The 20141-nt window shown below is 41.8% G+C and overlaps 1 protein-coding gene across 2 annotated transcripts in view; it reads left to right on the top strand.

Moving 5' to 3' along the window:
- The window catches only part of LOC117447882 (UPF0606 protein KIAA1549), a 43858-nt gene that overhangs the window by 13441 nt on the left and 10276 nt on the right, over positions 1 to 20141 (top strand). For both annotated transcript variants that reach the window (XM_034084847.2, XM_034084846.2), the window contains exons 3-12: positions 3942 to 6071; positions 6241 to 6329; positions 6700 to 6859; positions 6950 to 7080; positions 8646 to 8838; positions 8928 to 8987; positions 9080 to 9225; positions 13789 to 13966; positions 14668 to 14852; positions 19119 to 19345. In XM_034084847.2, the coding sequence (XP_033940738.1) occupies positions 3942 to 6071; positions 6241 to 6329; positions 6700 to 6859; positions 6950 to 7080; positions 8646 to 8838; positions 8928 to 8987; positions 9080 to 9225; positions 13789 to 13966; positions 14668 to 14852; positions 19119 to 19345 (3499 nt within the window). The remainder of the gene's footprint in view (positions 1 to 3941; positions 6072 to 6240; positions 6330 to 6699; positions 6860 to 6949; positions 7081 to 8645; positions 8839 to 8927; positions 8988 to 9079; positions 9226 to 13788; positions 13967 to 14667; positions 14853 to 19118; positions 19346 to 20141) is intronic.

Here is a 20141-nt window from a genome sequence, read left to right as displayed (position 1 = left end):
GGATAATATTTTAGGTTGAAGCCGCTTGTTCAAATCTTTAAAAACTAGAAATATGATTCCATTTCTCACTTTTGATGATTCCTAAAACAGCCTGACCCCGTTTCTGTAATGAGTTTTTTCGGCGGTGACATTAGGATCTGTTGAGCAAATGATTCACATATTCCAGAAAGAGGAAAAGGTGACCATCTGGACGAGCACTAGTTGGACTCTGCCACTGTCCGGCACTGTACATCAATGCTCTCTAGACCTGATGTAGAGGTGTCCCTCAGCAGGCGTCTCACTGCTGAGTCCCACAGACAGGCCAAACAATGAGGGCCATCCAAGTGTGACACACTCGTGTTTCGAGGGACAGGTGGCAGCGCTGCTTAGTCCTAAAGGCCTTCCTCAATTTCTACTTGTAACGTCAGCTCCAATTTAGTCCGCTCTCACTTGTGCCTGGCTGCTGTCTGTCACTGTCAGCATCTAGGATCAGCCTTGAGTTATTGATGCCTGCTTAATTATTAAGAATAAACAGCCAAGTCTTAGTTTCTACGAACATCATTTTACATAATACTAGAAATTGAACCTCATGAAGCTGAAAATAAACTACCGCAAGGATTGTTCTTCATTTTGATTATTGGTTCTTTATCTGTAGCAATCCTTATCGTCATTATCCTCATCATCAAAATCGTCCATTTTCAGTACAGTTAGCGCTGCTGTCAATACACACTTCACAATAATAGTATTTGTCTTAGTTAGCTAGATGTTTTGCCACCAATTCATGCATGTTTAATTGTCCTACATGTGACAATAAATGTATTTGGTTGTCGTCGCTGTACGATGTGCTGAGATGAGGTGACATTTTGGGGTCATGTTCCACAGTATGACCTCAAACGTCAGCATGTTTTTCAGACAAACATGGTCTCCTGCAAAGCTAGTCTGTATGGTATTTATCAGTTCTTTTTTATATCTGCAGCACTTTAAGATGTATATTTAGTTGTTTGACAGCTAAATGGAACAAGACATACACAGTTGAGCAGTGTAATGTTTATGTTTAGTCAAAAAAGAACCAGCACATCCAAATATACGACACACACTTTGGTCCATACTGCGCTTGGACTGACACGGTGCTTATGATTCCAGTTTGCAAAGTATTTTTTTACATTTCAAGATTACCTATATAAGACTTCTTCTTCTTTCGTATAACGTTATATGTCCAACTCGGTGTCGTGTAGCCATGCCCGCATCTCTGGTCCTAGGTCGAAGAGGCTGGCTTCCGAGGGTGGTCTATATAAGGGACAGATCCTTAAATAAATGGAACTGAGCTGTGTGTGTGTGTGTGTGTGTGTGTGTGTGTGTGTGTGTGTGTGTGTGTGTGTGTGTGTGTGTGTGTGTGTGTGTGTGTGTGTGTGTGTGTGTGTGTGTGTGTGTGTGTGTGTGTGTGTGTGTGTGTGTGTGTGTGTGTGTGTGTGTGTGTGTGTGTGTGTGTGTGTGTGTGTGTGTGTGTGTGTGTGTGTGTGTGTGTGTGTGTGTGTGTGTGTGTGTGTGTGTGTGTGTGTGTGTGTGTGTGCATCTGTCCAGCTGTGCGGGGTTCAAACACTTGGCACAGCAGACGAAGAGCTGTGTGGCTGTTTGGAAACATGCAGCACACACTCGACTAGAGAACTCTTGCCTTTTCCTTTCCAACTCTTTTCCAAAGGACTCTGTTATAATACCATGCTGACTCAATTAAGGTACTTTAGTAGGTTATAATTAAGTTGGGAGTTTTCTCCTGGGCCAAGCCAGAGGAAGTCTTGCTGTACAAAGCCATGCAGTAAATTGAAGATGACTCTCAAGAAATATATTCTTTTTTACATTTTGATGCTTTTTATAAGAGATCTGGTCTGTGCTCCCAGCGTTAAAAATAGTCTTCTACCTCAGCTGATTCTGCAACTATTGTCAAGAGTGTGGGATTCTGCAGAGCCTCTGTGCGCTACAAAGAGCAGCTGCTGAGTCACTACGTCAGGCTGTTGGTAGCTTGCTTAAGGCAACAGCAATAATAAAGTCTAGCTCTGTTTAAGACATGCTTTCAGGCACACATCCAAGACATGCCGTTTGCACCAAGCTTATTTACCAGTTGTTTCTTCGATGATGTGGTCTATTTATGATTGTATGCACACATTATGGTTATTTTTGATTACCTATAACCCCAATAACAATAAGATACATTCTCCTTTGTTATACGTAAAGGTTTCTTCCAGTAGAATCATACAACTTTAAACACATTTACGCATATAAAAGATGCAAACTTATTCAGCTTCATGTAACTGTTAAAAAGTCTATTACTATGAATAATGTAATAACTAGTCTCTGTCTTCACCTCATGTTGCATTCCTTGAATATCTTAGACCCGTGCAGCAGAGTTATCAAGGCACTTCCCAAATTAAAGCATGCATGTTACACCATGTTACGCAACATGGAGAGAAAGCCACCTGGCACTCAAATTCAGTCAGAAATGTATTACATAAGCCACATTTGCCATTCCTATGATTTGACAGGTCTAATGTCCCCCTAAAGGATTTTAATGTTGTGTATAAGAGGTAGAGTTTCCTCCTGACGAGCTGAAAACTGCCCATCCATCACTCCAAGGTCAGGTACCGTAAAAAAGGATAAGATAAGATGGATCTTTATGAATCCCCGAGGGGAAATTCAGTTGTACAAGCAGCAACAGGGAAAGCGGGAAAAACAAGACAGCACAGATTCACACAGATTAATAAAATCAAAAATAAAATCAAGAAAAATAAATAAAAATAATAATAATAATAATAATAATAATAGGAGGATAGGAGACGATCTCCCTGGAGTACATCGCTAAAAAGCATAGGTCATCGAGGTGCTGAGCCAGAACAACCACTCATTCGTTTTGCAGCATATGGTCAGTGCAGGGCAAGCGTGTCAGAATATTCCCGTAGTTCAAAACTGTTAAAGGAGGAAACAGTCATTGTTGGGTTTTATTATGATATCACAAATTCAGCCTGGCATGGTCTTTTTTATGAGAATATGTTCTTACTCCCTGATCTAATCATGAATTACTCTCAGGGTTAGTGGTTCCGTTTTACATCAACTTTAGAAAATCGAACATTAGTTTGACAAGTAAAAAGAGGCCTTGATCATGTTTTTAACAATCACAAAGTAAACTAGTACACTTTGAAGACTGATGCTGTCATATACAGTCAAATGAGCCGGCTATATAACTAATGTGTTCTGGTAAACCGACCTTAATTACTTAATTGTTGTATATAAACCATCCGTCAATATAGTATTGATTATTGTTCACTTAATATAGTCCAAGGTTAAATATAACCTCCTAAACGCACCACGGGTTCTACAGATTTGATGCAGTGTCTATTTATAGTCTGTGTATGACTGTGACCTCTGCTGCAGAGGTGAAGTGTTACAATTACTCCTTTGAGATGAGAAGTCCTTGTGAGCACATCCAATATATTTTTTATTTCCTCAGAAATCAATGGTTATTTTTGTCTTTCACGGAACCATTTTTCTAACTAAAGCTGATGTAATGGCATTATTCTTTATGTCCCGTTGTGTATAGAACATAACGCAGGGTGAAGGGTTTGCCTGTATGCTATGCAAAGCCATGTGTCATCCTAGCTCAGTTCAACAATTTGACACCTTTATAATTGATTAGAGTCACATAAAGAAAGTTGCTTGAATCATTTATAAAAGCTACTATTCTTGATAATTGACACCCAAAAGATATATGGAAATTAGATTTCCAAGTTCTGGCCCCTAAATTGTAAATCAAGTCAATCATATTTAGTGTGTGAACGATAACATTTCATAGAATCAGCCCAATTTGGTTCAGTCTTGCCCTTATCCTTGAAATGTACTTGTTTCTTTTAATGGAATGTGGGCTCTTTATTCCTTCAATACTTAACTAAAGCATTCTCTTTGTTCCTCTCCAGATGAGTCTCTCTTGGACTCCACACAACACCCTATGGGATTTCTTGGACATATTCCAAGTTCAACAGGGTTCCAACCATTGGCCTTACCAGCCTCACATCACACTGCCTTTGAGAGCCCAGACTCACCTGGTACCCTGCCATCCATTTCTGAACCAAACCATGAAGTCAGAACTGGTGGAGTGTCACGTTTTCAGTGGGGACGTGTTGCTTCTGAGAAATCCTTCACAGCAAGTGACCTCATTGCAGAAGAACCACACCCTCTTTCCATTTCATTAAGCCCCTCAGAACCCGTATTGGGGTCTAGTCCGCAATTTGAATCACCAGCTAAACTCTCTTCGGACAGGAAGCTGGCCAGCACAAAGTCGGCCAAACAATCCTCCTCTCTCGCTCAGCCTCAGTCGAATATATCCACAGCGTCATTAAGCCCCTCTGCTCTCACAAGGTCGACACCACGTCAGCTCGGTCTTAATTCCAAGCAGAAAGAAACCTTCAGCAAGCAGCAGGATGGTCCATCAGAGCAAACACTGGAAATCATGACCTCATTTCCTGCTCAGCCTCTCGAGCCCCTTAAACTGGCCTTCCCTGACTTTGTGGCAGACGATAGTAAAATACTGGATGTGAACCAGCTGAGCCCCAGTAGTTCCCCCTTAGAGGAGAGCAGACCGACACGTGACATTAACACGTTACCCAACCCAGATGAGGTTCTGGCCCCCGGCTACAACGTGCCTTTCATCGCCCCACACCTTTCGTCTCCGTCATCTGAACCCACTGAGATCTCTCCGGAGGAATTCTACCCCACCAACACCATGGACTTCGACTGGGGGTCTGGGGACTACTTGGAGACGATGTCATACCTAAACGCCGATGGGGAGGACTACGCTCTGGTCACCAAGGTGCCCGCTGACTCGTATGATCTCGAGGACTACACAGAAAGCTATGACACATCGTTTCCTTCAAGAGTCGGCATATTTCCTTCGTCCTTGAATCCTCTTCACGTCTCACCATCGTCCAGCTTCACGACAGCGTACCATAACATTGTCCCATTTAAATCCATACATCCTTCTTCTTCGTCCTCTACAATTCAAGACACACTGGACCCTACTCCTTCCGCAAACAGCGATATACCTGACGCATCGGATGTAGATTGGGGCGATACTTTCACGATTCAACCGACAGATGTCCTGTTGCCCGACATGAACAGCTTGGAGTATTATACCACTCAGTTGACCAAGGGGAACAGTTCAGACGCGGGAGCTGAACACAAAGGGAATGTTACCGTGGTTTCCATCAGCCCTACAGAACTCACACCCACAAGCAGCATCACCAATGATACCAAAGTAACTGAGGATGAGTTCTCTGGTGACCTGTCAGGATTTGAGCCTCAAAATGACTCAACCCCAGCACCAACCACAGAGCAGAGTCCTCAGCTGGTCAATGCCTCCGAGCCGTTTCTAGATCCTTCCATAACCCCAAGCCACTACTTTGATCCCTCTTTGGTCTGGGGTGGCGAGTCTACCACCGTTTGGCCTGCACAATCTCCAACTGTTGGCCTAACAGAATCCATGTTGCCCAGTACAACGCCTCTGCTGCCAGATGATGTAATGTCTCCCTCCTCTCTGACAGATGTCCATTGGTTTGTTACAGAGCCGTACCCATCAGAAACCATTAACACCAGTTTTGTCTTAACTGCAACTATAGCCTTCTCCCCTGTTCCCACTGACCCTGCTGCCAACACTACAGAGGGTACAACAGAATTAACTCCCCAAGACTCTCCTTTTACAACCGAACAAACTCTCAACATCACATTAGAGTCAACTGAACCCACACCCAATGTCACTTTGGTCCCTTCAGTCCTGTTGGGGGATCAGGGGGTGACTGAAAATGGAGTTGACATCACAGCCACAATGACCTTGATCCCAACTAGCAGTGAAGCTAATACAGTCTCTGCTGCACCCACGACCCCAACTGCCACCATTACTTCCCATCAAGCCTCGACTGGAGATCCTGCCACCACAGAAGCCTCAACCAGTGTCAACATCCCTTCTGTCACCACAAAGGCCCCAACTACAACACCAACATCTCGGCAGTATCTCTGCAACCTCGAGAGGCCTGCTTATTTAGTTAAAATTGGTACGTTGGATTTTTAATTATGCTTTCTGTTATATTACAAACATTGCATTTGTGTAATCCACATGTATGATGAGTCCAAATTGTTGCGGACATCTGTTATTTGGATTTGAAATGTACATGTGTTATAAATTGTAATGGGATTGTACCATGCTTATGCTTTCTTCTAAAGGTTTCCCTTTCGGAGCCACAGTTGGATATGCCAAATCTCAAGTGAGAGACATACTGAAAGGGGAATTCAACAAGTCTGTAGAGCTGCAGGTAAATCTATTTTAAGAGAATATTTTAATTACATTTTAATATAATACCATGCAATATGTTAGTTTTTGTTTGTCAATTAAAAAAGACATGAAAAAGCAACATTATAACGTAAAAGAGATCATATTAGAAACTAAAATGCTTCTGGATTGACTGTGGAGTACATTACAGCGGTGCAGTTGAACCACTAAGGCAGACCACTTCCTGAGTTTTTTTATCAGTGGTTCTGTGATAAACAAACCACAAGAGTAGTCACATCAAGATCCACAAGCACACAATGACTTCTCAAAAACATCAGCTGCTTATGTAACACATGTAGGTTGGCTGAATGACTGATTTGTCTATGTCATTTTTCCCTGCTTTGTCTGTGGAGGTTGTGGACCCCCCACCAAAGTTTGTGTTTCGGGTGGTTTCTGGTCCTGTAGTGTACACAGCCATATCTGTCATCAATGCTCTGCGAAGGTCTGGGCGCCGCTTCCTGTCCGTGTCTCCCAACTGGGCAACACCAGACAGTAAATACCATGTCCACACAGGTAGATGACCTTCTAACAAGCTGTCTTTAGTTGTCTGTTGTTTTGAAGCTTGAACTTGATCTAAACTCTCCTTTTCCCAACTATGTGCAGTGCTGCAGTTTGTTCCTGCTCCCATAGATGTGCGCTACTGCAACTTCAGCGAAAGCATTGAGAAAGGCTTGACCATGGCCTTTGCAGAAATGCGGCGGCGCTCAAAGGAGTCAACCAACTTCACAGTGCACGTGAGTGAATATGCACCTTAATTAACCAGGGGCAGTTATTTATTTATATTTATTTAATTTAAGCATTTCAAGGTAAGATGTCACCACTCTAGCACAAAGAAATAGTGAAGTTTAAAAAAATGTTTTAACCAAACTCCTGTTCACTCCCAGCGCTTATCTCAGCATATTATAATTTTGTAATTTTAACAATCTTAGCCAGGTCACAGAAAAAAGATTTTAAATGTTGCAAATGTATTATCTTTTCAATTTACACACGGCATCTATTGCACGTCTGTCCGTCCTGGGAGAGGGATCCCTCCTCTGTTGCTCTCCCTGAGGTTTCTCCCATTTTCCCTTTAAACTGTGGGTTTTCTTCGGAAGTTTTTCCTTGTACGATGTGAGGGTCTAAGGACAGAGGGTGTCGTATTGTCATACTGATATTCTGTACACACTGTGAAGACCACTGAGACAAATGTATCATTTGTGATATTGGGCTATATAAATAAACATTGATTGATTGATTGATACATCTCAGTCTCAGTCTGTCACTAAATAGAATGACAAACTGTTACTAAAGCTTTTGTATTTAAGCAAGTTATTGGTTGCAAAAGCAAGAGAAAGCTAGTATATTGTGATCTGAATTATTTCGTTTGGTTTGAAAAAATCTGATCAATGCACAAAATATCCATCCATACCGGCATGGTAAGAAAAGTAGCCCAATTATCATGCTCCCCATTGTATTTGCTGGTTCTCTCTATCTGTCCTCATCCTGATATCATGCCTAGAGCGCCTCAGTGGACTCCTTCCAACACAAAAGAGAGGCTTTTTCACTTTCAGACACTCGTTTTTTACAAGCTTTATCCACAACCTCAGTGTTTGGTCCCTACACAGATGTAATAACCACAGGCACCTTCAAACTCAGCTCTTTCTCTACTTTACATTTTCCACACCAGTGATTCTCAATCTTAGTATCACTCATCAACAAAACTCCTGGATACTTCACTAGGATACTCATACTCTAAGGAGTTCATGCTCTAGTTGTTGAGTATTAAGGAAGCTTACTGTTTGCTAATAAAGAGCTTATGTGGCTATGTGGTTAGCTGGTTTCAATAGAGTTCTGCGTAATCCTATTTCACTGATGCCTGTGTTACCGTCTTTTATTTGGAATACATGTAAGGATTAAATCAAGCTTTATTTGCAGGAGCTTGGAAATGTTTAATACAAATCTAGCAAACTGTACCCCAAAGCCACACTGCTCAATCTTCTATTCAACTCTCCGATCACGGAAGCCAATCATTCCAAGATTGGGAAATTCATTCAAACTATTTCATGAGACAAATATACTTCCAAGAGATTCACGCAGGATGGAAAATGTTTTGTACTTTCCGTTCAGTAATTGTTCGTCTGCTGAGCAGTACATCAGACATAACAGACAGTTTATCAACATCAACAACTGCACCTCCTCCACTGCTCCTCTGTCCCAAGGTGTCCCCCAGGGGAACGCGTCTTTGAGCACCTGTAAAAGCACTAACAAATTCAATCTATTATTATTATTATTATTACATCTCCGTCTAATTGTGTTTCAGATCATAAACATCACCATGACAGCTCCGAAAAATCAGGAACAGCGGCTAGTGAGGCAGCCGGTGGACATAACGTTCACTGTGCGCGTCTCCAGGGGTTACCTGATGGGGTCAGAGGTCAGTAATGCCCTGATGAAGCTCACAATGGTGGAATTCAGCTACTACATGGGCTTTCCTGTACTGCAGATTGCTGAGCGTGAGTACCGCAGTGCAGTCTTTCTATATTTAAACTCCATTCACTTCGTCACAAGTCACCGTTCCTGTAATATCTCTCTTTCCTAACAGCTTTCCATTATCCAAAGTTGAACACCAGCCACTTGCTTCGCTCCACCTGGGTTAGAACAGGTATCACGGTTTCATTTCTTGCCATAGTTAAAGTTATCTACTTTAACTTAAAGGCTCCGTGTGCTGATACTCTGAATGATCTCTGTGCTTAGTGCTCATTGGTGTGCTGGACCAGAAAGTGAGTGAGAGGACCTTCCAAGCCAACATGGAGCGCCGGGTGGCCATGCTCCTCGGAGAGGCAACGGGATTAATCAGACGCGTTAAGAGAGCCACCCTTATAGGCAACAGCAGTGTCCAGGTACTGTACATGTATTCAACACTGTACTTAGCGGTTGTATTCATAGTAGCATAGCCTTAGTAGACGATATAAAGCAAAATATAGCAAGCATCATCCGAAATGTAATTACTGTATTGTTTAGCCATTTAATGTCAGTGTTTGGGGAGGAAAGGAAACCAGGGGAAATCATTTCACTTGAATAAAACATAACTAAGTCAAATATAAGAGACATTAAAGAGGCCCTTTGTATGCCTTTGGGGTTTTCACTTCCCTGTAGTGTGTTATAAAGGTTTTTGGTTTTTGTTTCTCTCCTACACACTGAAACACATCCATTGGACTCCTTTATTTTTAACATAGTGACATCACTAGTTAACAATTGTATTGAAAAGCGCTCCATTACATTGTATGTGATAAGCTAAGGGATGGGACATCTCTAGACGGTTGACCAATCACAGCCCGCCAACTAACCAATCAGAGCAGACTGGGCACTGGTTTCAGACAGAGGGTGAAAAGAGGTGCTGCAGCATGAGAACAAGAGCTTTTTGAACCCAAAAGCATGTAAACATGTCACAGTAGAGGAACACGATACTAATATGCACCTGAAAACGAGGATAAGAGGGCCTATACCTCTATTTAAAATGATTGTCTGATTATTGGGAAACTAAGTGAAACAAGTACATAACTCCACTCTTACAGGCAGGCTCAACACTAAACCCTACGTTATTGTTGAGACAGTCATGGTAGTGTCTTTTCTTTGGAAATGACACAATATAAATTCCTTGTTTAATGTTGTGCTCATTACACAACACTTGTAAACTCTCTTACAGGAAGACTGTTAATAGATTACTCGCTAAATGTTGAAAAAGCTCCCTTCCTTGTGCCATTCGTATCCTCACGAGTCCCTGATGCAAGCTCTCTGAGAACTGAGGGCTCATTGTGTGAGCGCTGCAGCGTTTGAAACCTCCGAGCGCCCTACTGCTTTACTAATCAGTCACTAGCTTTTGTGGGTTCGCTCCGCACCTGCTCGGCTCATCTCTGAGGGGACAGGATAGGGCTCTGTCTCCATAGCAACAGCATCCCATTCATCCCAGGGGCTGGCCCCTCGAAAGACCACAACCTCTCGAGCCCCTTGTTTCTTTCTCCTCTTCCTCGTTTCTCCGGTCCTGTTACTTGAGCTGCTAAGAGCAGATCAATTATTTATTCTTTCTCTTTCTCCTTCTGTATCCTGCAGCTGTGATGATTAAGAGTTGTTGTTGTTGTTGTTGTTGTTGTTGTTGTTGTTGTTGTTGTTGTTGTTAGGGTAGATATTATTGAGGGGGAGATACAAAGACAGATGAGGGTAAAATATTTAGAAATAAAAAGAGCAAGAAAAGCCAAACACTGAGAGAGAGGAGACTTGTTTTGGTAAGCGAGAGATGCGTAGTTGAGCTGACCTCATGAAGTCTGAGCACTTAGGGTGGTCTTCAAACTGTCAGAGTGATGAGGGTCAACCTGGGGCCTGTACTACGAAGCTGGTTCAACCTAACCTGGATATGTTTGAGTTAGCCGGTTGGCTTAATCCAAAACATACGCGCTCTCGCTAAACTGTACTACGACGCGGGTTATCAAGTGGATCGCTCAAGCCAGCCGTGTCCTATCTAGTTAGGTGCGCGTTCACATGAAAGGGGTGGTATCTGGAGCATTCGACCAATCACAAACATGGAGAAGCGTACTGACAGCGCAGCGTCATACTTCCTGAATGAAAAGTCAACTATAATATTAGACATATGAAGAAGTTAAACTTTAAACATCCATGACTCAAACACTTGATCCAGGATCAAAGCCACAGAGCTGCACCTGCAAGGTGAATACAGCTGGTAACAGAAAAAGTGTTTGAATGCATACATTAACAGGTTTATGATATCACTGCCCCGTCTAAAACACGATCTGACTTTAATTACATTTGTCTCGAGTGTTTCGTAAACTTAATGTGTTGCTTAAAATAATACTTCTGCATACAGTATGTCACACTGTGAGTGTTGCACGGCCAGATACGGCTCAACTGACTCAGATAAGGAGATATATGATACATTATGAAGTGATATGCCGCGGACTGTACTTAATGTACTCTGATCCGGTTACTTATGTTGTGGCCGATATTTAAGTAAGCTTTCTTAACGCTAATGTTATAATAGTCAGATTGCTCTGAAGATGGAGGTGATATTCTATTAATGTTCACGTTCACACAGCCGGTGATTTTTGCCGGCCGTCTTTCCTGCAACGGCAGCTTTTCTGTATTTCCTTTCTCCTGTAATATGACTTGATCGCTTTAAACTCCGCACACTGAGCTCTGATTGGTCAGCAGGCAGTGCTTTCACTGAGTTGAGCTCTTAGCCTGCAACCTGGTCCCGAGCAGGTTAGCCGCTAAGCATAAGTTACCATGGAGATCTAGCCTGCTAAAAAGAGAACCAGCTTCGTAGGACCGGAAACCCGGAGTTTCCCCTGAATTTAGCCGGCTAAGCGAAAATCCTGCTTCGTAGTATACTCCCCTGGGCTGAGTAGCTGCCTCACTCTTCCTGACCTTTTTGTCTCCTTAGTTGTTGTTTCCACAAAACAGCTGATTATTTCATGTAAAAGAGAGGATTTGTATTGGTAGTAAACCTTTACTGTGTGTCTTTGTGGTAATATTTGATCTCACATTTTAGGCTTCGGCATCCTTTTCAAATCATATATTTCCCAGTGATGAATATGTATCAGAGAAACAATACTATGTGTTTGTTTTCTTTCCATCCTATTTTACATTTCAAAGACACTCATCTGTAAGTGTCTGTTGCATATAATGAGAGTTTTGGTGACGTAGACTGAACATGTGAAGAATCCTTTGTCTCACTCTATTGCACGCACACGCACACACACACACACACACACACACACACACACACACACACACACACACACACACACACACACACACACACACACACACACACACGTCAATGAATACTCAAACAGGGATACAGAACGCAGGCTGATATATCATGATTGTGCTTTTTTAATCATTTGTGTTTGTTTAGTAGTGCATGCAGATGTTGTTTGTACATCCAAATAATAGCAGCACATCATGCAAAAGGATACAGACAAATACAATATGATATAAATAATACATTTGACTTATTTTGTGCCCATTTTGTCGAAAAATAAATGGGCACTGTTTTTTCAAAGTAATTGTGTTTTTCCTTAGTCCTTCGTGTTTGATTGAATGAAATTATTTCTAGGACCTTATGTCAAATCTTGTAACTGATAGTTTGAATGTCTTAAAAGACTAAGTCAATGGGAGTCTGATTCTATTTTGTTAAATATAAGCTAAATGATAACAATAAAACACATCAGAGAACTGTCTTGTCTAGTTTATAATAGATTTAAACGCAGGTATGGTTGCCAAATAGGAAATGCTGGTTATTGTCACAGAAAAAAAATGAACTTTAAAGTTTGCCCTTGTAAGTGAGTCGTCACACTCTCCATTAAAAAGTCATATTTGTAATTGGAATAAGCACACTTGGGGCCTTCATCAGATATTCCATTGAGAGTGCAGTGCCTCATCTTTCATTACTGGAAACTCTTTTCCAGGTGCTTGCTTGCAGCATGAATTGATCGTAAATGCTGCAGAGAGAAAATATTTACAGAGAATTGAGAATGAGAATTTTAAAGTTAAAACAAGTTGCACAAGTAATGTTAATAATTATAGATTTGAACTGAAGCTCAACTAGTCTGCACCGTGTTGTGGATGTATTAAGAAAAGATGAACCATGGTGGTAAAGTGAATCAACAGACATATGAAGACCTTTAACTGAGGATTTAAAGCCTCTCCCTAAGCAATGTGAATAAGTAAAGATTTATTGAGTGTCCGTCAGACTTTTTCTACATCCGGATATGTTTATGTTTGGAAAATGACATAAGATGCCGTAATGTCTGCCAACAGTTTTAAAGAGTGGTGGAGTCACTAGTAGTCAGCAACCCTGATCATTGCCCCGTGTAAATGTATGGCTGCCCAGTTACATAGCAACCTGGCATCCTTTCCACACACAACACAATGTATCCTGAGGGTTTTCTCCTACAAGAATCCACAATATACAGTGGACCTAAAGAAACTTTCCTGCATCATTTCACCAATGCATGCTTCTTGGTTTTTTATTATGGGAAACGGAATCACTTTGATCACTTACAGAAATATTCACACTCCAATATTATAATACAAACAACTCAGGAGCTGGTAACAGGGTTCAGAGATGGAATCAAGATTCAAAGGCTTCTTTGTCATATGCACGGTGTAGATCCTCCAACAATGCAGCATACATACTTAAGACATCAACAAGTGCAAAAATAGTGAGAACAAAATATAAATAGAATAGGATAAACAGTATATAAAATAGATGACTGCACAGTATTATAAATACTGTATAATTGGCCTTACAACTTGTTTGGTGTAAGACATTTGTTAAAAAAGATAATTGAAACTGTTATTGATTTAAAGGGATATGTACATCTTAAAAGAAAAAGAGGTAATTACACACATGACACTACTGTCCTTCTCTTTCCCTTTCCCAGGTTGTTAGTGCGAGCCGGCTGGTGGGTGCGGACCATCCCTTGGAGATAGTGTACTTTGTGGAGGGTCCCAGTGGTGAGAGGATGCCTGCAGATCAAACAGCGGCCCTGCTCAACAGCCTGGACGTTCAAAGGGCCGCCATCGTCCTGGGATATCGCGTCCAGGGCATTTTGGCACAGCGTGAGTATTTCTTGCATAGTAGATAAAGGCCGTTCCAAGGCAGCAGGGCGATGTGGTGATTACCAAGACAATCGAAATCAAGCTTCCATGTCTGCAAGCATCTTACTGCCACTTTCCTGTGTGCTGGTATGGAGTTCAAATAAAGTTTGTAGGATGTTGTTTTGCACTTTTTATGTGGATGACAAAGCCAATGGTCTGTTCAAGGACTAGTTGCACTTAACTGAGCTAAGGAGGCGTTTAAACAGAGGGATGCAATGAAAGAAAAAAAAGGATATATTTTTCACAAGCTCCTTATAAATGATAAACATACTAACTGCTGGCTCCATGTGTTCCTCTGTGTGTGTATAGTCCCTTTTGAGCTAAGTACCTCCCCCTGTACACGCTGTACCAAGAGGGATGAAGGCCTAATGAGAGCCCCTCCAGGGAGTCCTGTCCCTGCGCCTACTGTGTTCTTCTTTCCCAGGGGACCAAATGAGTGTTAATTAAAACTAATGAAGGTCGGCATTAATGCAGCACGCCAACAATACTGCATGTTTAGCTTCTGTTGTTTAGCTTAGCATTCCCAAGTTTGTTTACAGGCTTAAAGGCAACAAAGCCATATGCCTAAACAATATTGAACCAATTAAAAGGACTCACTGGTGCATATTTGGGTTGAATGCCATAAAACCCCTCCTTCCCTTCCTCCATCTCTTGATCTGTAGCCATGGAGAAGGTGGCATCCTCCCCCTCCGACGCTGAGAACACCAACACGTGGATCGTCATTGGCGTGGTGATTCCCCTCCTCGTGGTCATCGTCATCATTTCCATCCTGTACTGGAAACTGTGTCGCACAGACAAGCTGGAGTTCCAGCCAGACGCCATGACCTCCATCCAGCAGAGGCAGAAGGTAGAGTCCCACCAGGGTCTGACTTCAGGCCTGACTTCATCCAGTAATTGGGCCTTCAGTCCCTTGATGGATAACATCATCAGGGTTGCACTTACTGTAAGGTGTTACATAAGGTTAAAGGGGACCTATCATGCAAAATGCACTTTGTCTTTTATACATACATATGTGTCCCCGGTGCTTCGGGGAACTCACGCAGCGTCAGAAAATAAAACCCTCTCTCTTTTCCTCCGTACCCAAATCTTTTAAAAACGGGGGTACAACGAGCGGATACAGATTCCATCCGATCTGACGTCAAATCGGCAGCGGACCCACAGAAAGTTGCTATCGGCAACAATGCCTGACGTGTTTTCGACATAATCTCATCTTTGTTTACATTAGCAAGCCTCGCTAACACTCAGAGCTAACCTGTACTGAAGAGCACATGTGTTTGAAAAGCAGGAAATAAAAAAAGAACTCACCTTGTGATAAACCTGCCAGAGAAAAAGCATTTGAGCTCCATACTATTTCAGAGATAATCCTTGACGTGGTTTAAACAGGATGTCGTTTTCTCACAGCAGAATTGAACTGTATCTCCGGTAGAATTCTGATCAGGCATTAGCTCCGCCTCCTCTTCTTTTGAGCAGTATGAGGCATGGCTACAATGGGTGAACTGGTATTTTGAAATAAAGACCTCACAGACATGTTTTGTATACAGTAGGTATGGCCCTTCAATATATGTTTCCCATATAGCATGATAGGACCACTTTAAGGTATGTAAACGGGCAAAAGAGTTTCCCAAATATTACTGTGTTCAAAAAAGTTTTAAGGCAACAGACAAAAAAAGCCAGGAAGAGGGAGCCATTTTTTAATTCCCATGAACAGCTTGTTAATGAGGTGCATCTGTCATTGCCATGAATGTGCTGTAGGACTGCACACAATCTGGACCTCATCATTCCTTCTTTTTGATAGGATGACTAAAATATGAATGAGAAGGAGACTTATTAGAGGACATTAGCTGATTTGAAGTCATGATGCTCGTGCATGTAATGGGTGTTGGCTGATCTTTTATTTGATTTCAAATGTTTTTGATGCTTTCTCACATACTGATTTTGTCAAAGCATCAACAACCCTGCCCTTCAGTTCCCCTTTGTCCTGATTTATGTTCAGTTTGTGATAGATACAAAACTTAACTTGAGATAGAATTGAAACCATTTGACTGAGCAGGCGCTGTTTCCTGTCTTAGTGTTTCCTCTCTCGTACTTTAAAGAATATGTCCTTTATGCCCTGAAGTGATTTAATACAAGAGAGACTTTCTCTTTTCTTTGAGGTCCCTCAAACTGAACCAAATGTTTCTATAAAATAATCAAATGACGACCTATATCCTTTTTGCTAAGAGCAAGTCTGTTAATTTTAAGAGAAACAGGGTCAAGTTTAGAACAGAATAGAGTGCCTTTATTTGTATTCACACATTGTGCCGAATGTGCCATGCAGCCTTGGAAACAGTGCGTGTAACACTCCACAGATGCATTTAGGCTCAAACACAACACACACACAGTCATCAAAATACATAATAAAAAATAGTAGTTAAAGAAGTAGCATGTGAATAAATAAATACATATTTAAATAAATAAATAATCCTGAAGTCAATAAAGCCCTTACTTCTGCTTTTAAATATATGATTGCCTCTATACAGTTATTGCACATTCCCTTTTATAATATGCAATAACTGGTTATGTGAAACAATATTAATTTCATATTGAATATACTAGAAAAGCAACCCGCAAACAAGGGGTTTAAAAAGCCCAGATTTCATGCAGTGTTCTTTTTTCTATGTAAACGAAAACAAATCTGCAAATTCCTAATGTATGGCGCAATACAAAGTACTTTTATCTTTGATTGAAACATTTATATCAAGACCAAATGCATAGGTGTGTGACATCTCTCCTGTGCTGCGCTGACCACCAGCACTCCCAGAGGGACTGTGGGGCAGCAGTGACAGCAACCCATCCTGGGGAGCAAACACCTGCATAGCTTTTTCTCAGCTGAAAATATGTGTGTCATATGTGAGGCTGCAACCAGCCTACCTTTGAGATGTTTGTGTGCTACTTCTGCTTCCTTGCTTCCTGCCTCCTTTCATCGTTCTGTCTGACTCTCATTTCCCTCCTCTCCATGTGGAGCTGAGCTTTGAACGTCACTCTGTGCATTGGGTCAATGTGATGAATCTAATGTGCAGAGGTAACATTTAACACAATCATCTGTCACTTAACACCGCTCCCCTTCTCTCAGTCTACTGCCTCATTCGGAGAATCAAAGACCCCGCTTCACCACACTCTCCCTCAGAATAAAAAGGATATAGAGCTTAGTGAGGAGGAAGAGTGGGAGTATGAGGACGAAGAAGAGGAGTATGAGGACGAAGAAGAGGAGGAGGAGGAAGAGGTTAAAAGAGGGAAGGTACATAGCAGTGTCTGGTGCTTTAGAGAAGATGTAGAAGAGACCTAGTGTGTGTGTGTGTGTGTTTGCTGTCTGAGCAGCTGACATGTTGTGCACTTGTATAAAGAACAACACTAGCTAATAGTTAGCAGAGTCTTTACATATGTTTGAAATAAAGCATCATCACTGGAAATATTGATGCTATCTACCATTGCTTCTGCTTAGACACCAGTAGCTCTCCCTAGACACACACTGAGTATGAGCACTAAGGAGGAAGAAGAGGAAGAAGAGGAAGAAGAGTGTGAGGAAGAAGAAGAGGACGACGAGGGAGAAGAAGAAGAAGAAGAAGAAGATGAGAAAAAGCCGCAATTTAAAAGGAAAGCAGCAGATCAAAGAAGAGAAGAGAGCAAAGCAGTGCTCATGAAAAGCGCAGAGACAAAGACGAAAGAAGACAAAAGGAAAGTGTTAACTCAAGGGAGGAGAGTCCAGGACGAGGTATATTGTTCCGTAGTGCTAGATGCTAGTGCTTGTGTGCGTTGATAGACAATAGGATCCTCTGTACCCGGCTATGACGTCGAGACAGAAAACCCCTTATGATACTGTGGATGTAGAAGTGGTGTGTTTATAGTGTGTAGATCCTGAGCGGTCACTGTGTTGTGGAGTAGTACTAATAGACATCATGTTGCATCTGTATACTGTGTGTTGGTTCCCTAATTTACTTTGAGACCCGAACCAAGCTGAGTACTGATTAGAGCGCGAGTGATATCGCTAGCTGTGTGTTTACATGTTGTTCTGCCAGAGTGGTCATTTTCAATTTAAGAGGCCCTTTTATGCTTTTGGGGGTGTAGTGTGTTATAAAGGTTGTCCTGCATGTAAATGGTCTGCAAAGGCTGAAATCCCAAAGTTCCCTCCCCCTGCGTGAAACACCTCGATTGGACTCGTTTGTTTACTTCTGTAACATAGTGACATCACTACGTAACGTCACTTCGTAACACTTGCGCTTCTATTGGCTAATGGTCATGTTAATGTGATGCATCGAACGCTCTAACACATTGTACTTGATAGGCTTAGGGGCGGGACATCTCTAAGCGTTTGACCAATCACAACAGAGCCAGCCAGCTAACCAATCAGAGCAGACTGGACTCTGGTTTCAGACAGAGGGTGAACTTTAAAGCACAGTTGAGGCACAAAATACAAATATGAACCTGAACATTTGCATAACATGATCTCTTGAATAGCTGCTACTGCAGTGTTTTCAGCGCTTTACTTAAGACTTGCTTATATGCCGTAGAGAGCACACACAACACATTCACACAGTCTCTGTCCCCCTGCCAGGATTAGCAGTTTCATACTGGCAAGCTTCAACCTAGATTAGCAGTTGTATACCAACAAGTCTCTGCTAAGCCAGACATTGTGCGTGAATAAACTCAGCGAGTTTACGTCTAATTCAGAGCATTAACGGGAACACTTCACGTCACTCCGCTGCTCTCTGGTATACACATCTCAGTGTCACACACTGCAAGCACACATACCGGGATCTGTTGGAGTCCCAAAGCTTTCCACTCTGATAGTCTCACTGATTCCATCGTCAGCCTTAATCCCCCCCCCACCAACTCCATGGAGAGGAAGCAGCCCAGTGTTTCTCAAGTTCTTTTTCTCTATTCATTAATGTCTTGTCCTTTCTGAGTCATCCAGTCTAATTGTGTACTCAAAACTTCATCTGAACCCGTATTTTCTTCATATTTGCTACAAAATATATATATATTATACACAATTAGCATATTGTCTGTATGGCAGTATATTAATACCTTTATATTTCCATTCCCTAATATTTCCTCTCGCTCTCCTTCTCCTCAGTTGCAAGCTCCCAGTGTGAAAGGCTTCGACTTTGCCAAGCTGCACCTTGGCCAGCAGAGTAAGGATGATGTCATGGTGATCCAGGAGGCGGTCCAGCCAGGGCCCGGCCCCGGACCCCTCCCCTTATGCTTTAAAGATGGCTTCAGTCCGTCTGAAAACGGGGAGATCCCCACACCTTTATCCAAAGCCTCCACCAAGGCGTCACGCAGCAGCAGAAGGCGAGATAGGTCAGTGCTGCAGAGCGACTCAAAAACGGTCAAAACTAGTCCAAATAAATGTCTAGAGATAAGGACATTAAATGACTTCAGTTTATGTCTGCGTAGGTTGTGCTGTCATGGGTTACATGCAATACAAAAGGGTAACAAATTGTCTCTAAATAGGCATTACCAGCCTTTTACGACCCTTTGCTTTCCCTTCTGGTCAAAAACTTGTTTTAATCAAAGAAATGTGTTTTGGTTTTAGTTCTCCACCCTATAAAGATATTTATTTACACATTTAACAGCTTCTTTTTTCACCCCATCACTCTGGTTTTCTACCTTCCTCAGTTGGGACACTCAATCAAGCAGACAAAAAGCGTCTGACAGATCCTCAGATCAATTATTAATGCACCAGACATTAAGGGACCTTCATTTATTCCTGCAGACTGTCTATATCCCTTTCTACGGAAGAGGATTAGGGCCACATTAAAAACTATTTTGGGAGGATTTGAAAAAAATATGGTTTTTTTTGGTCCGAGAAAAAAAGTCAGATTTCTCACTTTTTTCTCAGAAAAAAAAAATCATGTGGCCCTAATCCTCCTCCGTACGTTTCAATATAGTCAATAAAGATACCTTTTTTTTTGTTGTCTGTGTTTTTTTCCGGCCTATTTTTTAATATTTTAAACTGATTTACACATTCATACCCGGGTTTTAAGTGTTTGTAACTTTAGTTATAACCCTAATTGCATCGCTTAAGAGATGACACCAACTCAGTAGCATGGAAGGTATTGTTTAATGCATTTCTTAACTTAAGTTGCTATTAAAG

Source organism: Pseudochaenichthys georgianus, chromosome 6 (assembly GCF_902827115.2).
Source record: "Pseudochaenichthys georgianus chromosome 6, fPseGeo1.2, whole genome shotgun sequence".
NCBI classification, from domain to species: domain Eukaryota; kingdom Metazoa; phylum Chordata; class Actinopteri; order Perciformes; family Channichthyidae; genus Pseudochaenichthys; species Pseudochaenichthys georgianus.
Note: the sequence above shows the minus strand (reverse complement) of the source record. Positions and strands in the feature narration are given on the sequence as shown.